General features: G+C 36.3%; 1 protein-coding gene across 1 annotated transcript in view; it reads right to left on the reverse strand.

Moving 5' to 3' along the window:
• Positions 1 to 3,565: 3,565 nt before the first annotated feature.
• Positions 3,566 to 20,725, reverse strand: part of LOC107668771 (synaptotagmin-14-like) — a 60,744-nt gene continuing 43,584 nt past the window's right edge. The window contains exons 6-10 of the mRNA XM_016460752.1: positions 12,709 to 12,977; positions 9,246 to 9,695; positions 8,012 to 8,201; positions 7,401 to 7,457; positions 3,566 to 4,717 (exon numbers count right to left, since the gene is read on the reverse strand). Of these exons, the coding sequence (XP_016316238.1) occupies positions 4,404 to 4,717; positions 7,401 to 7,457; positions 8,012 to 8,201; positions 9,246 to 9,695; positions 12,709 to 12,977 (1,280 nt within the window). The 3' untranslated portion in view covers positions 3,566 to 4,403. The remainder of the gene's footprint in view (positions 4,718 to 7,400; positions 7,458 to 8,011; positions 8,202 to 9,245; positions 9,696 to 12,708; positions 12,978 to 20,725) is intronic.

Consider the following 20,725-nt stretch of genomic DNA (forward strand, 5'->3'; position numbering starts at 1 on the left):
TAAATTTAAAAATCATGAGCAACAAACCATTAAGCAGCACAACTGTTTTCAACATGGATAATAATAATAAATGTTTCTATTCATTGTAAAAACAAATAGCACTTTTATAGATATGATGAGCTCTGGTTATCAGTGAACAATGAATTCTGGTCTGTTCCACACAAACTATAGTTTCAGAAGACTTAGAAGTCTTGGAGCATGGGAGTACAAATCATGTGGAAAAGTGCAGCTTGGACATTCTGCCTAACATCTCAAATTGAATTTCATGAAATAATGCAGCGTTAGAACAATATGAGAGTGAGTAACTGACAACTAAATGTTATATCTAAGGTGGAATATCCCTTTAAAGATAGATTGGTCAGAAGCTACTGGGAGGGTTGAGTCTGAGGGACTGCAGGCCGGCAGAGCCATGTAACCAACCTATTTAACTGATTTACTGTAGCTGCAATGAGATTCTATAGCGGGAAAATAATTTGGAAGCCATATCTGCGTGAGGCAACAGTGCGCCAAGCCCCTAATAAAACTGTCACGAGTGAGATATAACAGCCTCTCTGTGTCAGTTTGTGACACAGCTGTTTTCTAGTCATAATGCATTTAACATCCTACATTTCAACATTGTGCTGTATTCTGTCATTGTAATTTTGACAGCTGTGGCATTTTCTCAGGCTTAAAAGTTGACAGAATGGAACAAAATTTTGTTTACAACTGTTTACTCAGTTTGCCAAGAAGAAACTGAGAACATCTCCCAGTCCCAGCGTGAGAGGGAAAGCTCAGCCCAGCTGTGTGAGGATTATGTGACACTGAAGACTGGTGTGTCTGCTGAAAATTCAGTTTTGCCATCTCAGAAATATATTTTAAAATATATCAAAATAGAAAAAAATAATTTTAAATGAGTTCACTGCATTTTTTTCCACTGTATTCCTTTTGTTTGTTCAAATACTTGGAGCATTGATGAGCATAAGAGACTTCTTTCAAAAACAAAAATCTTACTGACTCCAAACTTTTAAAGTAGCATATGATAGGTTTGTGTGTGGAACAGGCCATGATTTAAGCCAGTGTTGACTAATAATCAATTCTGGTCTGTTCCACACAAACTATAGTTTCAGAAGACTTAGAAGTCTTGGAGCATGGGAGTACAAATCATGTGGAAAAGTGCAGCTTGGACATTCTGCCTAACATCTCAAATTGAATTTCATGAAATAATGCAGCGTTAGAACAATATGAGAGTGAGTAACTGACAACTAAATGTTATATCTAAGGTGGAATATCCCTTTAAAGATAGATTGGTCAGAAGCTACTGGGAGGGTTGAGTCTGAGGGACTGCAGGCCGGCAGAGCCATGTAACCAACCTATTTTACTGATTTACTGTAGCTGCAATGAGATTCTATAGCGGGAAAATAATTTGGAAGCCATATCTGCGTGAGGCAACAGTGCGCCAAGCCCCTAATAAAACTGTCACGAGTGAGATATAACAGCCTCTCTGTGTCAGTTTGTGACACAGCTGTTTTCTAGTCATAATGCATTTAACATCCTACATTTCAACATTGTGCTGTATTCTGTCATTGTAATTTTGACAGCTGTGGCATTTTCTCAGGCTTAAAAGTTGACAGAATGGAACAAAATTTTGTTTACAACTGTTTACTCAGTTTGCCAAGAAGAAACTGAGAACATCTCCCAGTCCCAGCGTGAGAGGGAAAGCTCAGCCCAGCTGTGTTTCATGGGACTTGGTCTGTAAGGGAGATATTGTCCAGCTGTTACTCTCTGAGGACCATCACAGTCTGAGACTCTTTCACAAGATGTGTTTCACATTAAAAATATGTTTAATTCTGGTCTTACAAAACATACCAGCTCAAAGACTCCAGCTACTTGCCATACCTGACTTTTCTCTCTTTTAAGGAGGGGAGTAAAACAGATTCATATACAGTATCATCACCTGAAATGACCACATTAGCAAAGCTAAGAATACATATGACAGTATGTAACATCACACTGAACAAACACTCCCCTTGTCTCACACACTTTTTTCTATCAACCTGCAAGACTTTAACGGACGAGAAGGTGAAGACGTTTTTTTGTGTTTGTTTTTGAACATTTATCTGGTCATATTTTGAAACGGCACACTGAATGAGTGACACATTCACTAATAAAACAGTTCTTTTAACCAAAGAGAATGAAAAGCAACTGAACTGTGAAAGTAGAACACAGTCTACAACTCCATACTGCTCATAGAGCTTCACACATTTACCAAGAAAGTGAGTCCATTTTCTCAGATATATAGATACAAAAATAGATCAGCAAAACCTATGTGCCATTTACAGTACATAACAATCACTGAGTGAGTTTGACCATCGCTCAAGAAAGGAAAGAAACTAGTTCAAGACAGATTTCACAGGTTGACCGCACAGAGATCAGGACACTTGTAAAGACAGAGCAAAAGCACTGAGAAGCCTCCTATTGTCACATACTCTAACCATCCTCACCGTTTCATCACTGGTCCTCTACAGGACTTTCAGCCAGAACACTGGCATTCTCCATCTCTAGTGTTGCAGTAGTGTTAAGTACTAAATTTGAACAGTCAGGATCGCAAGACGAATTCAATACAAACGATAAGAGGGAACAGTCTTTTGTAAAAGTATGGCAATTACACATCAACTTAATGCAGCCTTCATTTCACCATGTTAGAAACTATTCAAAAACGGTTTCGTAATGTTCTCACGATTCAGAACAGTCACAGATTTGACTCTAAAGTCGAAGTAAGAGCTGATGATGCATGTGCTCATTGTTCTTCATCAGGAATGGTGTTTTAAATCTCATTTGTCATTGCATTAACATAACGTATGTTATAGTCTGTTGGTGCGGACACTAATATAGTTTTTATAGTTATCATTCTTGGTGTGAACAGGCCTTTACACAGGCCTTGAAAATATTATGGTCAGGTCAGTATTGAATAATTTTGTATTGACATTATATCACTTTATTAAAATGATTCGAAGGTATTTAAGGGATTTCTTCTATAATGTATAGTTAAAATATAATAAAAATAAATAAGGAAATGCTTCTGTTTTACAGGGTTTCCATGTACAGTAGATTTTTAAAAAGTTTTTAATGCGCTTCATATCATTATTGTATTTGTCAACAAATAATTGATATACTTTATATTTTTTACATAATAAATTACATACTTTTATTATAAGGGTATTAGTTTATTAAAAGTGCTATAAAACATTTTGGACAATATTATATAATTTGATTATCACCAATTTTGTATTGACATTATATTACTTTATTAAAAGATTTGAAGGGATTTAAGGGATTTCTTCTATAATGTATGTTAAAATATAATAAATAAAACATAAACAAGGAAATGCTTCTGTTTTACAGGGTTTCCAGTAGATTTTATTTTTTATTTTTTTATGTTTTATAATGCTTTTCATATCATGATTGTATATGTAAACAAATAATTGATATACTTTATATTTTTTACATAATAATTCATACTTTTATTATATAGGTATTATTATATTTATAAAGATTTATAAATATATTATTATATTAATGTGTTTCAAGAAAAGTATAGTTAAAACAAAAGTTCTAGCCTTATTGGCTGTTAATGTTATATTGAGAATGAAATAAAAAAAAAAATTCTGTTTGTTTTGTGGTGTTTCTGATCCAAGTATTAAATTCAGAATGAGGGGAATAAAATAGCGGACACATAACACTGGATGACAGGCTATGTGTGGTGAAGTCTGGATTGGCCATCTTACTGTATAGTACATTTCAAAGTGGAATTAACTAAATCCTGAACTAAATAAGAACACAATCTAGAAAATCTGATCACATGTTGAGAAACCCAGACATCTGTCAGAGTTTCCATTAAAATGCCTCAGAATGGCATCTAGTCAACCTGACAGTAATTGTACCCCTGTACAACTTTGGTAGGTCTGAGTAAAGTAATCTTAGGACACCAGTTATAATCTGAGCTAAGATATTTGAACTCGTCTCATCTCTGTAGATCTTTCACGTCTGGATCTCACACATATATTCAATTATTCTTTCTCTCTTACTGTGCCTTAAACACCATAACCCCATATTAAGCTGAACAAAATAGAAACATCAAGTCAAAAAATATACAAATAAATATCGAAATAAACATAAAAGTCTGTCTCAATAGCGTTTCCTCCATTAACGGTGTGGCATCTCTAACCCTGTTCTCACCATTTTCTCTAACCTGTTTCCCACAGTGCATTGGGAAGGAGAGCAGATTACATCCCCAGAACTACTCGCATTTCTCATAATGCACTGCAGTGAGGGCCAGCTCTGTCATCTTGGGGCCGTTCGAGGGCATGACCTGCTCTCTGTCACCCACGCCATTACACACATCATTGACATCACTTGTTGACATTCTAGGACTCCAAAAGACTGTGCCATCGACACACCTGTTGTCCCTTCGATTCCTTCATCTGTGTCCAGTGTGTCAGCTCCTCCTCCCCAGAGCTGTTCAGCCCCAGAGAGATCCAGCCAATCATCTCCTTCCGTTTCATGCTGCGCTTGTTGTAGACCGACAGGATGAGCGTGACGTCGGAGAGCTGGAACAGAGCTACTTGGAACACAAAGGTCTCCTTGTAGGTGGGGTTGGGTTGGCCTCGGCAAATGGACGTCTTGCACTTGGACATCTCTTGACCCATTGAGTTCAGTAGAGTCAGCTTTACGTACGTGTCTGAAACAGGATGTCAATCAGAGAACATTTAGGATCAGATTAGTCAAGAAGACTAAACTTGATTTGATCATGAGAAATTTGAAATGACTTTCCTTAGCACTTCCTTACAAACATTTTCCTAATCAGGATTTTGATTTTGTTTTCCAGTAAAAATGTCTTTTAAATATTCAAATATTTTTTTATTTATATATTAAGTCTACAATATTAAGTCTATTAAGAAAGAAAATAAATATAATATAATATAATATAATATATAAAAGACTGCAGCAGAGGTTATATTTTTTTGCGAAAGTTAAAAGAATTTGGGGTAAATCAATGGATTTTATTTCTGTTCTATCAGTCTGTTTTTGAGAGTTTGATAAGATATGGTAAAAATTATTTTGTGCCAACTGCTGTTAAATTATATAACAGAGAATTGCAAAAATGAGGGGTTTGTTTGGCATACTGTAGCTTTTTAATATATTAGGTTATGTGTAATTTATTGTTGTTGTTCTGTGATATGTGAGTTTAATGTTATGTACTGGCCATGTCATGGTTGTCCAAGATGAATTTTCCAGAAATGGGACAATAAAGTATATTCTAATATAGTAATATAATATAATATAATATAATATATGCAATTATTTATTTTTACCCGATTGGGATTTTTTTAATGGTAAATCTCACAGAGTCTTGTTAGATTTATTCTTAAAAACAAGAAAAAAGCTATTAGTGACAAGATAAAAAAAAACAGTTATATAAAATAAATATATCTTGTTTAAGGCTTTTTTTTTTTACTGCAAAACTACACACAAAGACAAAAATACACATTTGAAAAATGGAAAATCAAAAATACAATATAATAAACAATAGGTTTTGAGCTGGGAGAAATAAATTAGAAAAAGATAATACTATTACAAGAATTGTAGGTTCGGAAGTTGGGACGTTAAATTAAGTAACAGGATATAACATTGTGGTGCAGTTCCTCTGCCAGCATGGAGGTTTTCAACACTACAGTTCCAACATGGCAATGCTTCAGTCTCTCAATTTATCTCAAAAGCAATTGATTATTCCATTCATTAATACAGGATGAAATTTATTGGCTGAAAATGGGCTATTCAGTTTCTTTTTTGCATTAACGCTCGGCACGAATCAATGCTCACTGATTAATAATTGAGTCGCATCACTCCCCTGTCTTCTCCTTTCAGAACCTTTTGAACTGTGACTCTACAGATGCATTGAGAGCAGACTCTGCAGTAGCTCGAGGTTTAATTCAGAGCGCAGTTGAACTCCTCTGAGCGTGCTTTCTGCTGGCCTGCCTGAATACACTACAATACAACAGACGTTGGTATTCTCTGTGTCTTTGCTTCTGTTCCACGAGTCATCGAGTGCGGGCTTCCTGTGGAGTTATCCTGCTGCGTTTTCAAGAAAGCCCTCACTCTCCTCTATTTTTCCAACTTATAGAAGAGCCGAGCTAAAGAAGCGCTGATTTCAGAGATGGGAACAAAGACTCATACCTGACACTGAGGAAATCATCTCCAGCTCCTCAAGCTGAATGTGAAAGGATTTCATTAACAGTTAAGAGGGCTGATTAGACTCTGTGATGCAGTTATGCAGAAATCTGAACACTTCCGTCACAGCCATAGAAATCAACTTCTAGTAGTCTACACTATGTCCCATTGCCTAAAATTCTGGTCATTTGAATTGCTAAAGTTATTTATAGACAATTACTTTCATATTTTTGCACTAGGATTGCACATTGTACATATGTGCAATCCTAAGGATTGTACATATATCTACTGTATATATGTACAGCAGCATTTTCCTTTTTGCAGTTTTTGTATCCCAAATATGACGATGCCCATGCAATGCATCTCCTACCCAAAATATTAAAGCTATTATATATTTTAAAGCCATTTTAAAGTTATATTTCATAAAAAAATAATTTTAATGAAGCAAGATCGAAAGATCACAAACTATTTACATAATTGTTGTCACTGAAATAAATCCAAAGCAAAATATTAAAATATCACATTATTATTATTAGATTATTATTCAAATAAATATAATAATAAATATGTATTAAATTGAATAATAATGATAATAATAACTGAAAAAGAAAAAGGAATCAGGAAAAATAAAAAAAGTGTTTTAAACATATTTAATTAATATCTTAAGTTAGCAGTGAGAGCCCCAAAAATATATTTTGTTAAAAAAAATTCTCACATTTTCCACAGTCTCCAAACACAGAAGAGCCGCTCACATGGCAACAAGTCTACAAAGATTTCTACATCTTTCTGACAACTAACAGTCACACGACTGAAATATTCAAATGATCCAAGCAAATGATCTAGTAAATGTATTGAAAAAAACCCAAACATTAAAGAAAAAAAGACACATGGTTACGGGACGCATGCAAACATCACTATAAAGGACAGAAAATAACCATCCAACATAACGTCTAAAATAACAGCGTTTTAACCTTCTCCATGGATGAAGACTGAATGGATAACATATATCAAATGTTTTCTGAATCTTCCTTCTGTATCGAGTTTTACACTAATTTGTGCTCAAACCTTCAGCATCCATGTAGAAGTGTTCGCCAGTCTAACACCAAGGATCGATAATGAAGAGAGGAAGCGTGAAAACAGAAAGATGGATGAACAGCATCCGATATTGATAAAGGTAGCCACAGAAAACTCACCTCGGATTATGTACACCTGCCCACCTATCAAGTGCTTTAGACAACAGAACAAACTGTCTGACAACAGGAGAGGAGTGACAGCAAGAGCAGAGGGGATGGGCAGACATCAGGGAGAAAGAGAGAGAATATCAACAACAGCAGGAGAAAAAGAGCAGGTCAGAAGGTCTGAAGGTCCAATGACATCACATTAGGTCAGATGTAACGTGTTCATAAAGCACACAGCATCACTTCAGGTTAAGGGCCAATGCATAAGTGAAACATGCAGCCTTCATCACGTTTCATAACGCTATCTGAAACCATAGGGTGAATGTTGTTTCATGACATGATGGTATTTATGAGCGGTTATGAGTGCTTTCTGAAGGCTCTTATATTGTGCTCTTTGACTGAAGTGTGACGGAAACTTTGGGAAGGTTAGGAGGTCATTTATCAGAAGGGTGACAGAAAATTATGGAGAGGGAAAGAAAGAGGAAGCACCTTTGGGGTCAAAGGTGAGAGATGACACTATTTGATCCTACAAACCTTATGTAAGATGATACAGCAAATGCAATACTGATCTGATGGCTATGGAATGGCTATCTAAAGCAATCATGTTAAACAGCTTTTGGACTCACTGGGAGGTTTATTTGCTGGCAGGTTTTTAAAGTGGCTTCCTTTGATGACCTCCACAGAGAGACGTCCTGTAGTGGCGTTGTACACAAGCCCCAGCAGGATCTCAGGAGCCGACCCCTGACCAGCAGATGGGAACGACGAGGCCGTCTCGCTGCACGATACGTCTGACACGCTTGCCTGAGAGTCACTGCCCTGGGACACACACAAAATCTTTGGTTAACTTTTCATTTTAATAATATATAATTATTTATATATATAATTATAATTTATATATATTAGTGTTGTCAAAAGATTAATCGTGATTAATCACATCCAAAATAAAAGTTTTTACTTTTCAGTAATCAAATAGTACTGAAAAAATGTGTCATGGTTTCAAATAATAATCAGGACAACTGTTTGACTGATAATATTTTTATTATGAACATTGATAAGGAGAAGAAATTACTCTTGAGCACCAAAACAGCATCTTAAAATGATTTTTTGATGGATCATGTGACACTGAAAACTGGAAAAATGACTAATGAAAATTCAGCTTTGCCAAATATATAAATATATATATATACACACACACACAATATGTATGTATCTCTCTCTCTATATATATACTGTATATACAGTATATATACACACTTCAATATACAGTAATATTGTGTGTGTGTGTATATATATATATTTATATATTTGGCAAAGCTGAATTTTCATTAGTCATTTTTCCAGTTTTCAGTGTCACATGATCCATCAAAAAATCATTTTAAGATGCTGTTTTGGTGCTCAAGAGTAATTTCTTCTCCTTATCAATGTTCATAATAAAAATATTATCAGTCAAACAGTTGTCCTGATTATTATTTGAAACCATGACACATTTTTTCAGTACTATTTGATTACTGAAAAGTAATTAAAAAAACCAGCATTTATTTAAAATATAAATCATGTGTAACATTATAATATTTGTTTTTAGTGTCACTTTTGATAAATTGAATGCATCATTGCTGAACAAAAGAATTAATTTCTTTAAAAAAAATAAATATATAAAAAATAAATAAATAAATACCCCAAAGTTTTGAACAGTAGTATATATAATTTATCTAAAAAATATCTATCTATCTATCTATCTATCTAGCTGTATACATCTATAGATGTATAAATATACATTTAATTTTTAATATCTTTTTGTGCATTATGCTGATAATTTGTCATGAAAAAACATTCATGTTTTTCACATTTTATCACCCTCACAGGTATGTTGCAGCAGGGGTCCAGTACGATGGGGACCGACATCTTGCCCTGCAGGTTGAGTTTGGTGAGGTAGAACACCTTCTCTCCGAGAGCCTTCTCCTTCTTCATCCTGCGGATGCTGTACAAGCGGAACCGGACGGCGTAGTTCCCGATCATCTCCGACTCGATATGGCTGAAGTGAAATGTCTCTGTGAAGACGGGGCAGGGGCCACGCTGGACAATGGTTTTGGCCCTCTGTTTTTTGGTGGGCAGCAGCACCAGATGCACCTGCCAGGAGATGTTACCCGTGTGTTTGAGAGAAGGAATGTCCGTCAGCGCCGTTATCGTGACGGACAGACGCTGGTCAGACGAATCGTAGTCGAAGATGACGTCGAGAGTTCCATATTGAGTGAGAGGCTCAGGGTCATAACCTTTGGGAAGCTGAGCCGCCGATCCACGTGCAGACAGATCCTACAGAGATGATTGACAGAAAAAGGAAGAGATGTAGAGGGAGTAACAGTTACCATCTGAGACTCCAGGTAGTGCATGGTAAGTAGATTAATATGGTACCTGTGCAGGAGTTTACATTTATATGAGCTCTTATATGACCGCTTTAATACTAAAAACAGACAGTTATGACAAATTCCATGATGGATGAAGATATTTTCAATGACTGATGGCTAGGATTTTTATTGCTACCATTCATATATCAAAGTTAGACAGAGGATGTGGCTCAGTACGTTCAGTGCTGCATCACACTGCTGTAAACATATCAATTATTACGGAGGTGTCTACAGCACATGCATATTAAATTATGAAGCCGTTAGTGCATGCATCTGTGTTTGTATGCATGTGATGTCAAGGTAATGAAACCATTAAAGTACTTTAGCTAATTACACGTGACAGCAATGCCCTAAAAACTGAGAGGTAAACTAAACTAATAAAGACCAATCAAAATGAGCTTCTCACTATAAAACAGTTTGAAGGTTTTTAAATGACTGTCTTTTTAAATTGAGGGGGTTGAGGGAATTTTGAATATAGCTTACAAAAAAGGATTGTATCTTTGATATTTCAGTTTCCAGGTGTAACAATGAATTTGTAACAATGAATTTAGCCCATATCACTGTGGCAGAGAACAGAGAATCACCATTTACATATCTAAATTTGCTCAGTCCAAATACACAGATCATTTGAAAATCTGTTCACCATTACTCACCCTCATATCTGTCAAAAAAAGAGAACACACACTATATATATATATATATATATTTATTTCTTTTATTTAAAATTCATACATATATGTGTTCATTTATACCGCTGGGTAATGAACATACAGTGCCTTGCGAAAGTATTCAAACCCCTTAATTTTTTTCACATTTTATGTTGCAGCCTTATGTTAAACTGCTTTCAATTACTTTTTATTCCACATTAATCTACACTCCATACACCATAATGACAAAGCAAAAACAGAACTGTCACAACTTTGTAAATTTATATAAAAAAAATAAATAAAAAAAATGAAAAGTACATTGCAACTCGGTACTTAGCTAAAGCACCTTTACAGCCTCAAGTATTTTTGGGTATGATGCGTTAAGCTTTGCACATCAGCATTTGGCAATTATCTGTCATTCTTCACCTCACCTGTTCACCTCTCAAGCTCTGTTAGGTTGGAGGGGGGCAGACGCACATCTCAAGCTCAGGCTGTGGCTGGGCCACTCAAGGACATTCACACAGTTGTCTATAAGCCACTCTTGCTGTGTGCTTAGGGTCATTGTTCTGTTGGAAGGTGAACCTTCTGCCCAGTCTGAGGTTCTGAATGCTCTGGACTGGGTTTTCATTAAAGGGGTCATATGATGTTGCTAAAAAGAACATTATTTTGTGTATTTGGTGTAATGAAATTTGTCTCATCTCTTCCCTTCTCAAGCTCGGTCAGGTTGGATGGGGACAGATGCACATTTTCAGGTTTCTCCAGAAATGTTTGATTGGGTTCAAGCTCAGGCTGTGGCTGGGCCACTCAAGGACATTCACACAGTTGTCTATAAGCCACTCTTGCTGTGCGCATAGGGTCATTGTCTTGTTGGAAGGCAAACCTTCTGCCCAGTCAGAGGTTCTGAATGCTCTGGACTAGGTTTTCATTAAGGCTATCTCAATATTTTGGTGCATTGAGCTTTTCTTCTACTCTTGACGAGTCCCTCAGTCCCTGCCACTGAAAAACAGCCCCTCAGCATGAGGCTGCTACCAGCACACTTTTGGGATGCTACTCTGCAGGTGATGAACAGTGCCTGGTTTCCTTCAAACACGATGATGCTTGGAATTGAGCTTCATCAGACCAGAGAATCTTGTTTCTCAGCGTCAGAGGGTCCTTTAGGTGCGTTTTTGCATCTTCACTGAGAAGAGGATTGAGTTTGGCCACACCGCCATAAAGCCCAGATCGGTGGAGTTTTGCAGTGATGTTTGTCCTTCTGTAGGTTTCTCCTATCTCCACATATGATCATGGAGCTCAACTAGAGTGACCAACAGGTTCTTGGTCACCACACTAACCAAAGCCCTTCTCCATCAGTTGCTCAGTTTGGCCAGAAGGCCAGCTCTAGGAAGAGTCCTGGTTGTTTCAAACTTCTTCCACTACGAGTAATGGAGAATACATGCTTCTGCAAACCTTCAATGTAGCAGAATTTTTTTCTGAACTCTTCCCCAGATGTGTGGCTTGATGCAGTCCTGTTTTTGAGGACTACAAGCGATATGAATGCTCCTGAGCTAAATTTCAACTGTCCCAGATAAGGGTATGAATACTTATGCAATGGAATCATTTTAAGTTTTTTATCTTTAAAACTGTTATTTGCTTTGCCATTATGGTGTATGGAGTGTAGATTGATGTGGGAGAAAAAGTCATTTAAAGCAGTTTAACATAAGGCTGCAACATAACAAAATCCCAGATGTGTGGTTTGATGCAATCCTGTCTCTGAGCTCTACAGGCAGTTTATATATATATTTTTTTTTACCTCAGGGCTTGGTTTTTGCTCTGATATGCATTTTCAGCTGTTAGACCTTTTAAGACATGTGTGCCTTTCCAAATCATACCCATTCAATTGAATTTGCCACAGGTTAACTTCACTCAAAGTGTGGTAACATTTACAAGCAAAATGAATGCTCCTGAGCCAAATTTCAACTGTCCCAGATAAGGGTATGAATACTAATGCAATGGAATCATTTACGTTTTATATCTTTAATAAATTCGCAAAGATGTTAAAAACCTGTTCTTTGCTTTGTCATTATGGTGTATGGAGTGTAGACTGATGTGGAAAAAAAACTAATTTAAAGCAGTTTAACAAGGTTGCAACACAACAAAACGTGAAAAAAATGAAGGGGGTTGAATACTTTCGCAAGGCACTGTACATATGTTCATTTCTACCCCTGGTAACGAGGAACTTTCATCTTTGCAGTAAGTGATTTTTGCATATACAGATTGTTTTGCTGAAACACACACCTCTGGGCTGAGTACAGCAGTGCTGTCACTGGGTACATCTTCTTCATAGCCCTTAAGGAAACTCTCTGTTTCCTGTGCTCCGCTGACCTCACTTGGACATTTTTCATAGCTGTGTCTGGGGCTCTCGCTCCCCTGGGAAAGGTCACATTTGGCATCGCCCAGGTCAGACGGTGTGCACGACATGCGTGGTGACCCATCCTCATCCTGATAGGGTGGAGGCTGCAGCTCATCCAATGGTGGAGTCCGTCTCATCCGCTGGATACAGTTTACTGATGTGGAGCAAAGTGAGAGAGATGCATTTAGTGCCATTTAGCTCAATGTTCTCAAGCAATATGAAAAAGCAAAAAAGTGTAATGTGAAATGGCAGATAGCATCTTTAATTTTTTCAAAAGTGCATTACTTGGAGTGAAAGTAACTCTGCACAAGGGCAGAATGAAGCAGGATTGTAATCTCAGTAACTCAATATAATTCATTCTGACATGAGACTGAAGCTGCAGCCTTTGTGTTTTTAGGAGACCAGAACAGTATCTATTAGGCTTGTAATTTATGATGCAACTTGTTATATGGCATTCATAGCTCTGTAACCCTAAGCTCATTTCAAGAAAAGGTCAAAACCTGACCTTTTAGTAAGAATATCCCTTACACCTGCATCTTCATAAATCATTCAGTTGTCCTCCAAGAGCTACAAATCACTGTGCATGTGTATGCGTATGATTAAATTAAACAAATCAGTGTGTTTCAGCATTTCAAATGCAGAAAATGAAGAAATTTAGGGGATATGCTGATGCTTCTAGCGGCTCTGTGAGACTCTGAAATTGAGATGAATGGCAAAACGTGGCCTGATTTACCTGCATTCACTCTACAAGTTAAACTGCTCTGTAAAGAGAATGAACCAAGTGGCTGTTGCCATAGTAACATGCTGCTGGTCAGGACAGGAAGATTTAGCGATCTCATAAATACAGCGCATTCTCTCTCTCTTTCTCACACACACGCACACGCTTCTGTTGGAGTGTGGCTGGGGTAACTGGTTCTGACTATTGGGAAGAGACATTGCTGATGCTGTGAATTTTCAAGTGGGGGATTAGTTATCCCCTTTCTCTAAACTCCCTCACGTCCTAGATGTTAGTTCTCAGTAATAATATTTTTTATTATTTCTCATTTAATATAATAACTTTTGTTACTAATTGGAATATTAGGATAATAATCGAAAACTGTAATAATAATAACAACAACAATAATAGTTGTTATTAGAATAATAATGATAATAAAGCATTATTATTATTATTATTAATCTATTTCCCAGTTTTAAATTATGCTGATAATACAATTTGTAATAAAAATGACAAATTATTGTTATTATTCATAAACAACAACAATTACTAACAACAAAAACAACAACTGTTTTTGCTAATAGTTGTTATTAGAATAATAATGATAATAAAGCATTATTATTATTATTAATCTATTTCCCAGTTTTAAATTATGCTGATAATACAATTTGTAATAAAAATGACAAATTATTGTTATTATTCATAAACAACAACAATTACTAACAACAAAAACAACAACTGTTTTTGCAGCTTAACTTTTCAAATTATTATGCTGATAATACATTTTGTAATGAAAATGATTAAATTATTATTATTATTATATTATTATTATTAATCTATTTCCCAGTTTCAGATTATGCTGATAATACAATTTTTAATAAAAATTATTGCTATTATTTTTAAACGACAACTATAATTATTATGAATTAAACAACAACAACAACAACAACAAGTTATTAAGTTATTACCAACAACAAAAACAATAAACAGTTTTTGCAGTTTAACTTTTCAAATGATTATTATTATTAATGCTTTAATGACAGTATGCACTTGAGCTGATTATGTAAATCCAACTGCTGATGCATGATCTCCAGCATGATTTAAGAATAATACAAAGAGCATCTTGTGCTTCAATGAATGCAAGAACATCTGAAGTTCACATGATCAATGTCACAAATTTACTTTATGACCTAGAAATAGAGCAGAATCAGAAATATTACTTCTTCATTTTACATCACAACATTTCTTCGTTTTAAACATTTCATAACCCGAAAACAGAGAAGCATCAAGATATGACAGTACAAAAGATGGAAACTTTTCACTTTGAATGAGGATGGAGGAAAGAAACATCACTATGATTAAGATGATGGAGGAGCACGTCCGCTCGCCTTCTGTGCCTCAATGCTGAATGACGTCTTTGATCATAAACACTGCAGCATTTTCAACCTGCGGCTATGAACAAGAGCAAGAGAAATGTCTGTCTGTGTGTATGAGAGAGTGTGTCTATATCTCAATGATGTTTTGATCAACTCTCATGTCAAACATCTCTCATGTTTCAATTTGATCAGAATGCCAGAATATATGCATGCCATAGCTATAAAATTCAGTATCATCAGGACTTCACTGAGCGATTAGTAACAAGACATTTACGGCTCAGTTAACTTAATTTTCAAGTTAACAAACACTCAGTTCACTTGTTATGTATGAATATAAGAATGTCGGTATGTCTGTACAGCATGATTTTGTGTGTGTTTTTTATGTGTTTGCGAGCAGTCAAGCAATATGAGTGTGTAAGTGTATATGTAAATGTGTGTGTGTTAGCTCATGTATTATACAGATGGCCTGAGGCTACAGCCTCTCCTGCCTCCAGGAAAACAGCTCACGAGAAAAGCATGCAGCTCTATCTGTCTCTCTGTGCAGTAGTTCACAGAAACAGAGAGGGAAATCAGAGAGACATATCCACCAGCTTCCTGCTTTTTTATTATTTTTAAACGACAACTATAATTATTATGAATTAAACAACAACAACAACAACAACAAGTTATTAAGTTATTACCAACAACAAAAACAATAAACAGTTTTTGCAGTTTAACTTTTCAAATGATTATTATTATTAATGCTTTAATGACAGTATGCACTTGAGCTGATTATGTAAATCCAACTGCTGATGCATGATCTCCAGCATGATTTAAGAATAATACAAAGAGCATCTTGTGCTTCAATGAATGCAAGAACATCTGAAGTTCACATGATCAATGTCACAAATTTACTTTATGACCTAGAAATAGAGCAGAATCAGAAATATTACTTCTTCATTTTACATCACAACATTTCTTTGTTTTAAACATTTCATAACCCGAAAACAGAGAAGCATCAAGATATGACAGTACAAAAGATGGAAACTTTTCACTTTGAATGAGGATGGAGGAAAGAAACATCACTATGATTAAGATGATGGAGGAGCACGTCCGCTCGCCTTCTGTGCCTCAATGCTGAATGACATCTTTGATCATAAACACTGCAGCATTTTCAACCTGCGGCTATGAACAAGAGCAAGAGAAATGTCTGTCTGTGTGTATGAGAGAGTGTGTCTATATCTCAATGATGTTTTGATCAACTCTCATGTCAAACATCTCTCATGTTTCAATTTGATCAGAATGCCAGAATATATGCATGCCATAGCTATAAAATTCAGTATCATCAGGACTTCACTGAGCGATTAGTAACAAGACATTTACGGCTCAGTTAACTTAATTTTCAAGTTAACAAACACTCAGTTCACTTGTTAGGTATGAATATAAGAATGTCGGTATGTCTGCACAGCATGATTTTGTGTGTGTTTTTTATGTGTTTGCGAGCAGTCAAGCAATATGAGTGTGTAAGTGTATATGTAAATGTGTGTGTGTTAGCTCATGTATTATACAGATGGCCTGAGGCTACAGCCTCTCCTGCCTCCAGGAAAACAGCTCACGAGAAAAGCATGCAGCTCTATCTGTCTCTCTGTGCAGTAGTTCACAGAAACAGAGAGGGAAATCAGAGAGACATATCCACCAGCTTCCTGCTTTTTTGTTTCTGACAGCCCTTCCCTTTGACACATTTTCATTCTTTCTCTTCATAGCCCTCTGTAATCTCTCTACTCTGTTTATGGCAGTAACTGCAATGATTCCAGCACAAATTGCAGACAACTGAAATAGGCAACTGGAAGTACAAAAATCATCTTACAGCCCTGTATCTGTTGGATATAAAAGCAGAGACCGTCATCGTCATCCAAAACACAGAATAACATGATAATCTCCTTTTCCGTGAGAAGCAGAACAGAGCCAAAAACTCTCTTACTCTGTTCTCTCATCTTTCTTTATACTGTAGCTGTGTGAGTTAAACTAATGTGTGGTGGAAGAGAGTGTGTTTGTGTATAAGAAAGGAGAAAAAGCATGTTCTGGCTTCTTACACAAAAATGTGTTCTTCCAGAACTGTCCTGATTCATTTGATATCTCATGATCTAAACCCTTTGCTCTATGTAAGAATCACTCATGCCAGAGAAAGAGCAACCCACAGTCATTTTTATTGAAAACAGGTTTCATTCAGATTTTTCTACAGTGTCTGTTACTGACTGTTCTTTAAAAAAATAAAATAAAATTTGAGTGACGCCAAAATTCCTGTGAAAAACAAACATCCCTAAGCAGAATATAAGTAGTTGAGCAGCGCCATCTAATGTAATGGAAAAGCATGGTTTTATGTGGGTTCCATACTACTTGCTTTGGCCAGGCATCACAGATGCCAAATCATACATATCATACACAAATCATACTTACACATCACACTACTGTTCAAAATTTTAGGGTCAGTGCGATTTTTTTATTTTTTATTAAGAAATCAATACTTTTATTCAGCAAGGGCAGGGCACATTACACTGATCAAAAGAGACATTAAAAACATAATGTTATGAAAGTTACTTTCCAAACAAAATACTGTTTTCAACATTGATAATCAAGAATAATCATTTGTAAGTCGCTTTGGATAAAAGTGTCTGCTAAATAATTAAATGTAAATGTAAAAGAAAAGTTAAGAATTGAAATCAAGAAATGTTTCTTGAATATCAAATCAACATATTAAAATGATTTCTGAAGGATCATGTGACACTAAAGACTGGAGTAAATTCAGATTTCCCTTCACATTTTAAAATATTTTAAAACAGAAAGCAGGTATTTTAAATTGTACTAGTATTTCACAACATTACTGTTTTTTTTTTAGTATTTTTGATCAAATAAATGCAGCCTTGGTGAGCAGAATAAACTTATTTCAAAAACATAACCCCAAACATTTAGAAACCCATTTTAGCACAGAGTTTCCTATTCAACCATGGCATACATAATTTGGAATGAAAAGTAACCCCTCAAAAAACAATCACTCTCCACTTTCACAATGAGCATTAAACTCCACTTTCACCCCACATAAATGTCTCATGAGCTGACAGAAAGCAGCTTTTTGTGTGAGGTGTAAATTTACCATCATCTGCTGAGGCCTCGCTGCTGTAGCCATCATATTCAGCCGCTAGGGGGTAGTATTTCTGCCGTGTGTCCCAGCCATAGCCCTTCTGGTGGTGTGAGTTAGTCCCCGCTGAACCACCCTGGAGACCCTGCGATCGAGACACTGCCTCCTGGTACTGGCCAATCACCTCATCATCACTGTCTGACGACGAGCAGTGATAGTCTGCATTCACACAGCTCTTATCTGAGACAAAGAAAACGAGGAAAGAAAGGGGGACAATTTAAAAACAACACGAACATGCGCTTGAATTTTGAGCACAAGAAGAAATCATTTGAGAAAGTTTTAGCACAGTCAAATGTTCTCCACCTTTTCTCAACAACCTATTTATAGATTGTAGCACTGGTATGTCACCAAATAAAGGTAACAAAAGAAGAGAAAATGTGCAATGACTTATGAAATAATATGACTTGATAAATATACTTTTGTAATAAAGATGATAGAAATGATAGAAAAAAAGATCTATATATAATGTATCATTTAAATTCTTAAACTAGGGGAATTCAATCAATAAAATCAATAAAAATATTATGTTACAGATAATGTATATCCTCATGCCTGTTTAGCATTTCTGTAACATTGCCATACCAAAAACAACTCTAATCTTCAGCACAAACACTAGAGGGCGATATAGTTTAACAATTAAAACATTCTCACATAATAAGCATTCAGGTAATACAGTCATATTATTTTAGCCAAAATATAAATAATAAATCTCCTGTATTTTTTACACATAAAGAGGAATAAGAGACAGGGAGAAAAGCATGAAATAGAGATACATATAAGGTGTCAGCAACCACAGACGGTTCAAGTTTTCTCGTATAGATAAAAGGGAGGGAAAGTGAAGCAGCATTTTGACCGCAGCAAAGATCATTCCCGCCAGATGAAGAGATCAGACAGACCCAGACCAGTTTGAAAGAGTCCAGGTGGATTTTAAAGAAAGAAAAGATGATGGCTCTCTTTTTTTAGACACAGTCATCCAGTGAGGTTCAGATAACTGAGGGGAAAATCAGCAGCCTTATCCTCTCACCTTCAGCAGGTCTCTCACTATTACTAGATTTCTTCTCCTCACCACCATCTGCTGGGCTTCTAGATGTTTTTAGTTTAGTGGACTCAGTTCTTTCTATAACACAGGATCCATTTTGTTGTAGTACAGAAAGTGAGTCGGCCCCATTTTGCACTTTGAACTTTTCTTTCAGTGTGTCAGGAGCCTGTGAGAGGTCGCTTTCTGTAGAGAAAGTCTCAGTGAACAGCAGTGAACCGGTGTCGTTGCCTGTAGTCTGAGGCTCAGGGTCCTTCACTAGGCCACATGCAGCCTGGGTCTGGATTTCAGTCCTACCCAGAAAAGGATCTCTTTCCTGGGCCTGCCGTGCTGCAGCCTCCTTCTCTTCCGCCTCCTTCTTACGAATCCTCTTCAGCTCCTCGGCCTGGACTTTGTGGATGATGGTGTTGACATGCTCAGCGAGTTCTCCGCTCACCGTGAATGTGACATCACAGTGCATAAGCCAGGTCATCAACCTTTTCTGACACCGATTCCAATACGGCAGACATGGAGGGGAGACTTTGCTGGAAGCTCTTAAAAAATGCCATGCTGCCATGGAAGGCAGGTTTGATTGGTCAATTTATGATGAATATATGTCCAATGATTATGTAGACTGCTCAAAATCTACAGTTAAAAACTACTTCAAATGGCAAACACATTTTAAACAAAACGATCTGAGCACCTAAAAGAAAAAAATAAATGAAAAAGGAAACAAATCATCTTTAAATAACACAAAATTTCCATATTTATAAACTCATGATTCATAAAGCAGTTAAATGACAGTACATAAAGTCTCATAGCAGGTGAAATATCCCAGCTCTGACTCAAACAACTGCTACACAGGTGAGGCAAGTCAGAGAGGTCAAATCTCACATCATCATGACAATTTATGCTTTTTCAAAATCAGCCACAAACCACACACAGACTGAAACCAGGAATGAGCCAAACTGCCTTTGAGCACAATCAGATGTGCGCATGTTACGAAGTATAAATTGTAATTATGTATAATGATTGTGGTTTATGCAGCTGTAATATATGCAGCAGATGGTTCAGGGAACCACGGACACCAGGTTCAGAGTTTTCGTCCAGCAAATTTACTCTTCTAGAGTCTGATAAATTTGGCAGCAAGCATAAGTAGATGTTCACCCTGAGACGGAGGGCAAAGGAGTTCTGTTGATATTTTTTTAGACAGAGAATGCCACAAGGGAGCTCCTTTCTGGCAGGGTGTAAGGTTGAATAACCTCTGTTATTAGTAATAGTAATAGTACTGAAGAGGGTGTCCTGCTTTTTGGCTTAATACATAAATGACCTCACATCCACTTTGACTGAGACAGAGGAATCATGGCCAGCATCCCTGCAGGACCTCAGAGCAGAGACATGAAAAACTGTCAGTCTGACATTACTGTCGACTGGCCAAACAGACATACAGCACAGCAAGATACTGAATGACTACAGATGACATTACAAACCACCACAGTCAGTGAACATTTACACTTTTAATCATTTTACACAATTAAAGTAAAAATTAAATTATATATAAATATATGAAATATATATATATAATTATACTACACTGTAAGCTACTAAAAACTAGCTAATT

This window comes from Sinocyclocheilus anshuiensis, unplaced genomic scaffold (genome assembly GCF_001515605.1).
Source record: "Sinocyclocheilus anshuiensis isolate Anshui unplaced genomic scaffold, SAMN03320099.WGS_v1.1 scaffold72, whole genome shotgun sequence".
Lineage (NCBI taxonomy): Eukaryota > Metazoa > Chordata > Actinopteri > Cypriniformes > Cyprinidae > Sinocyclocheilus > Sinocyclocheilus anshuiensis.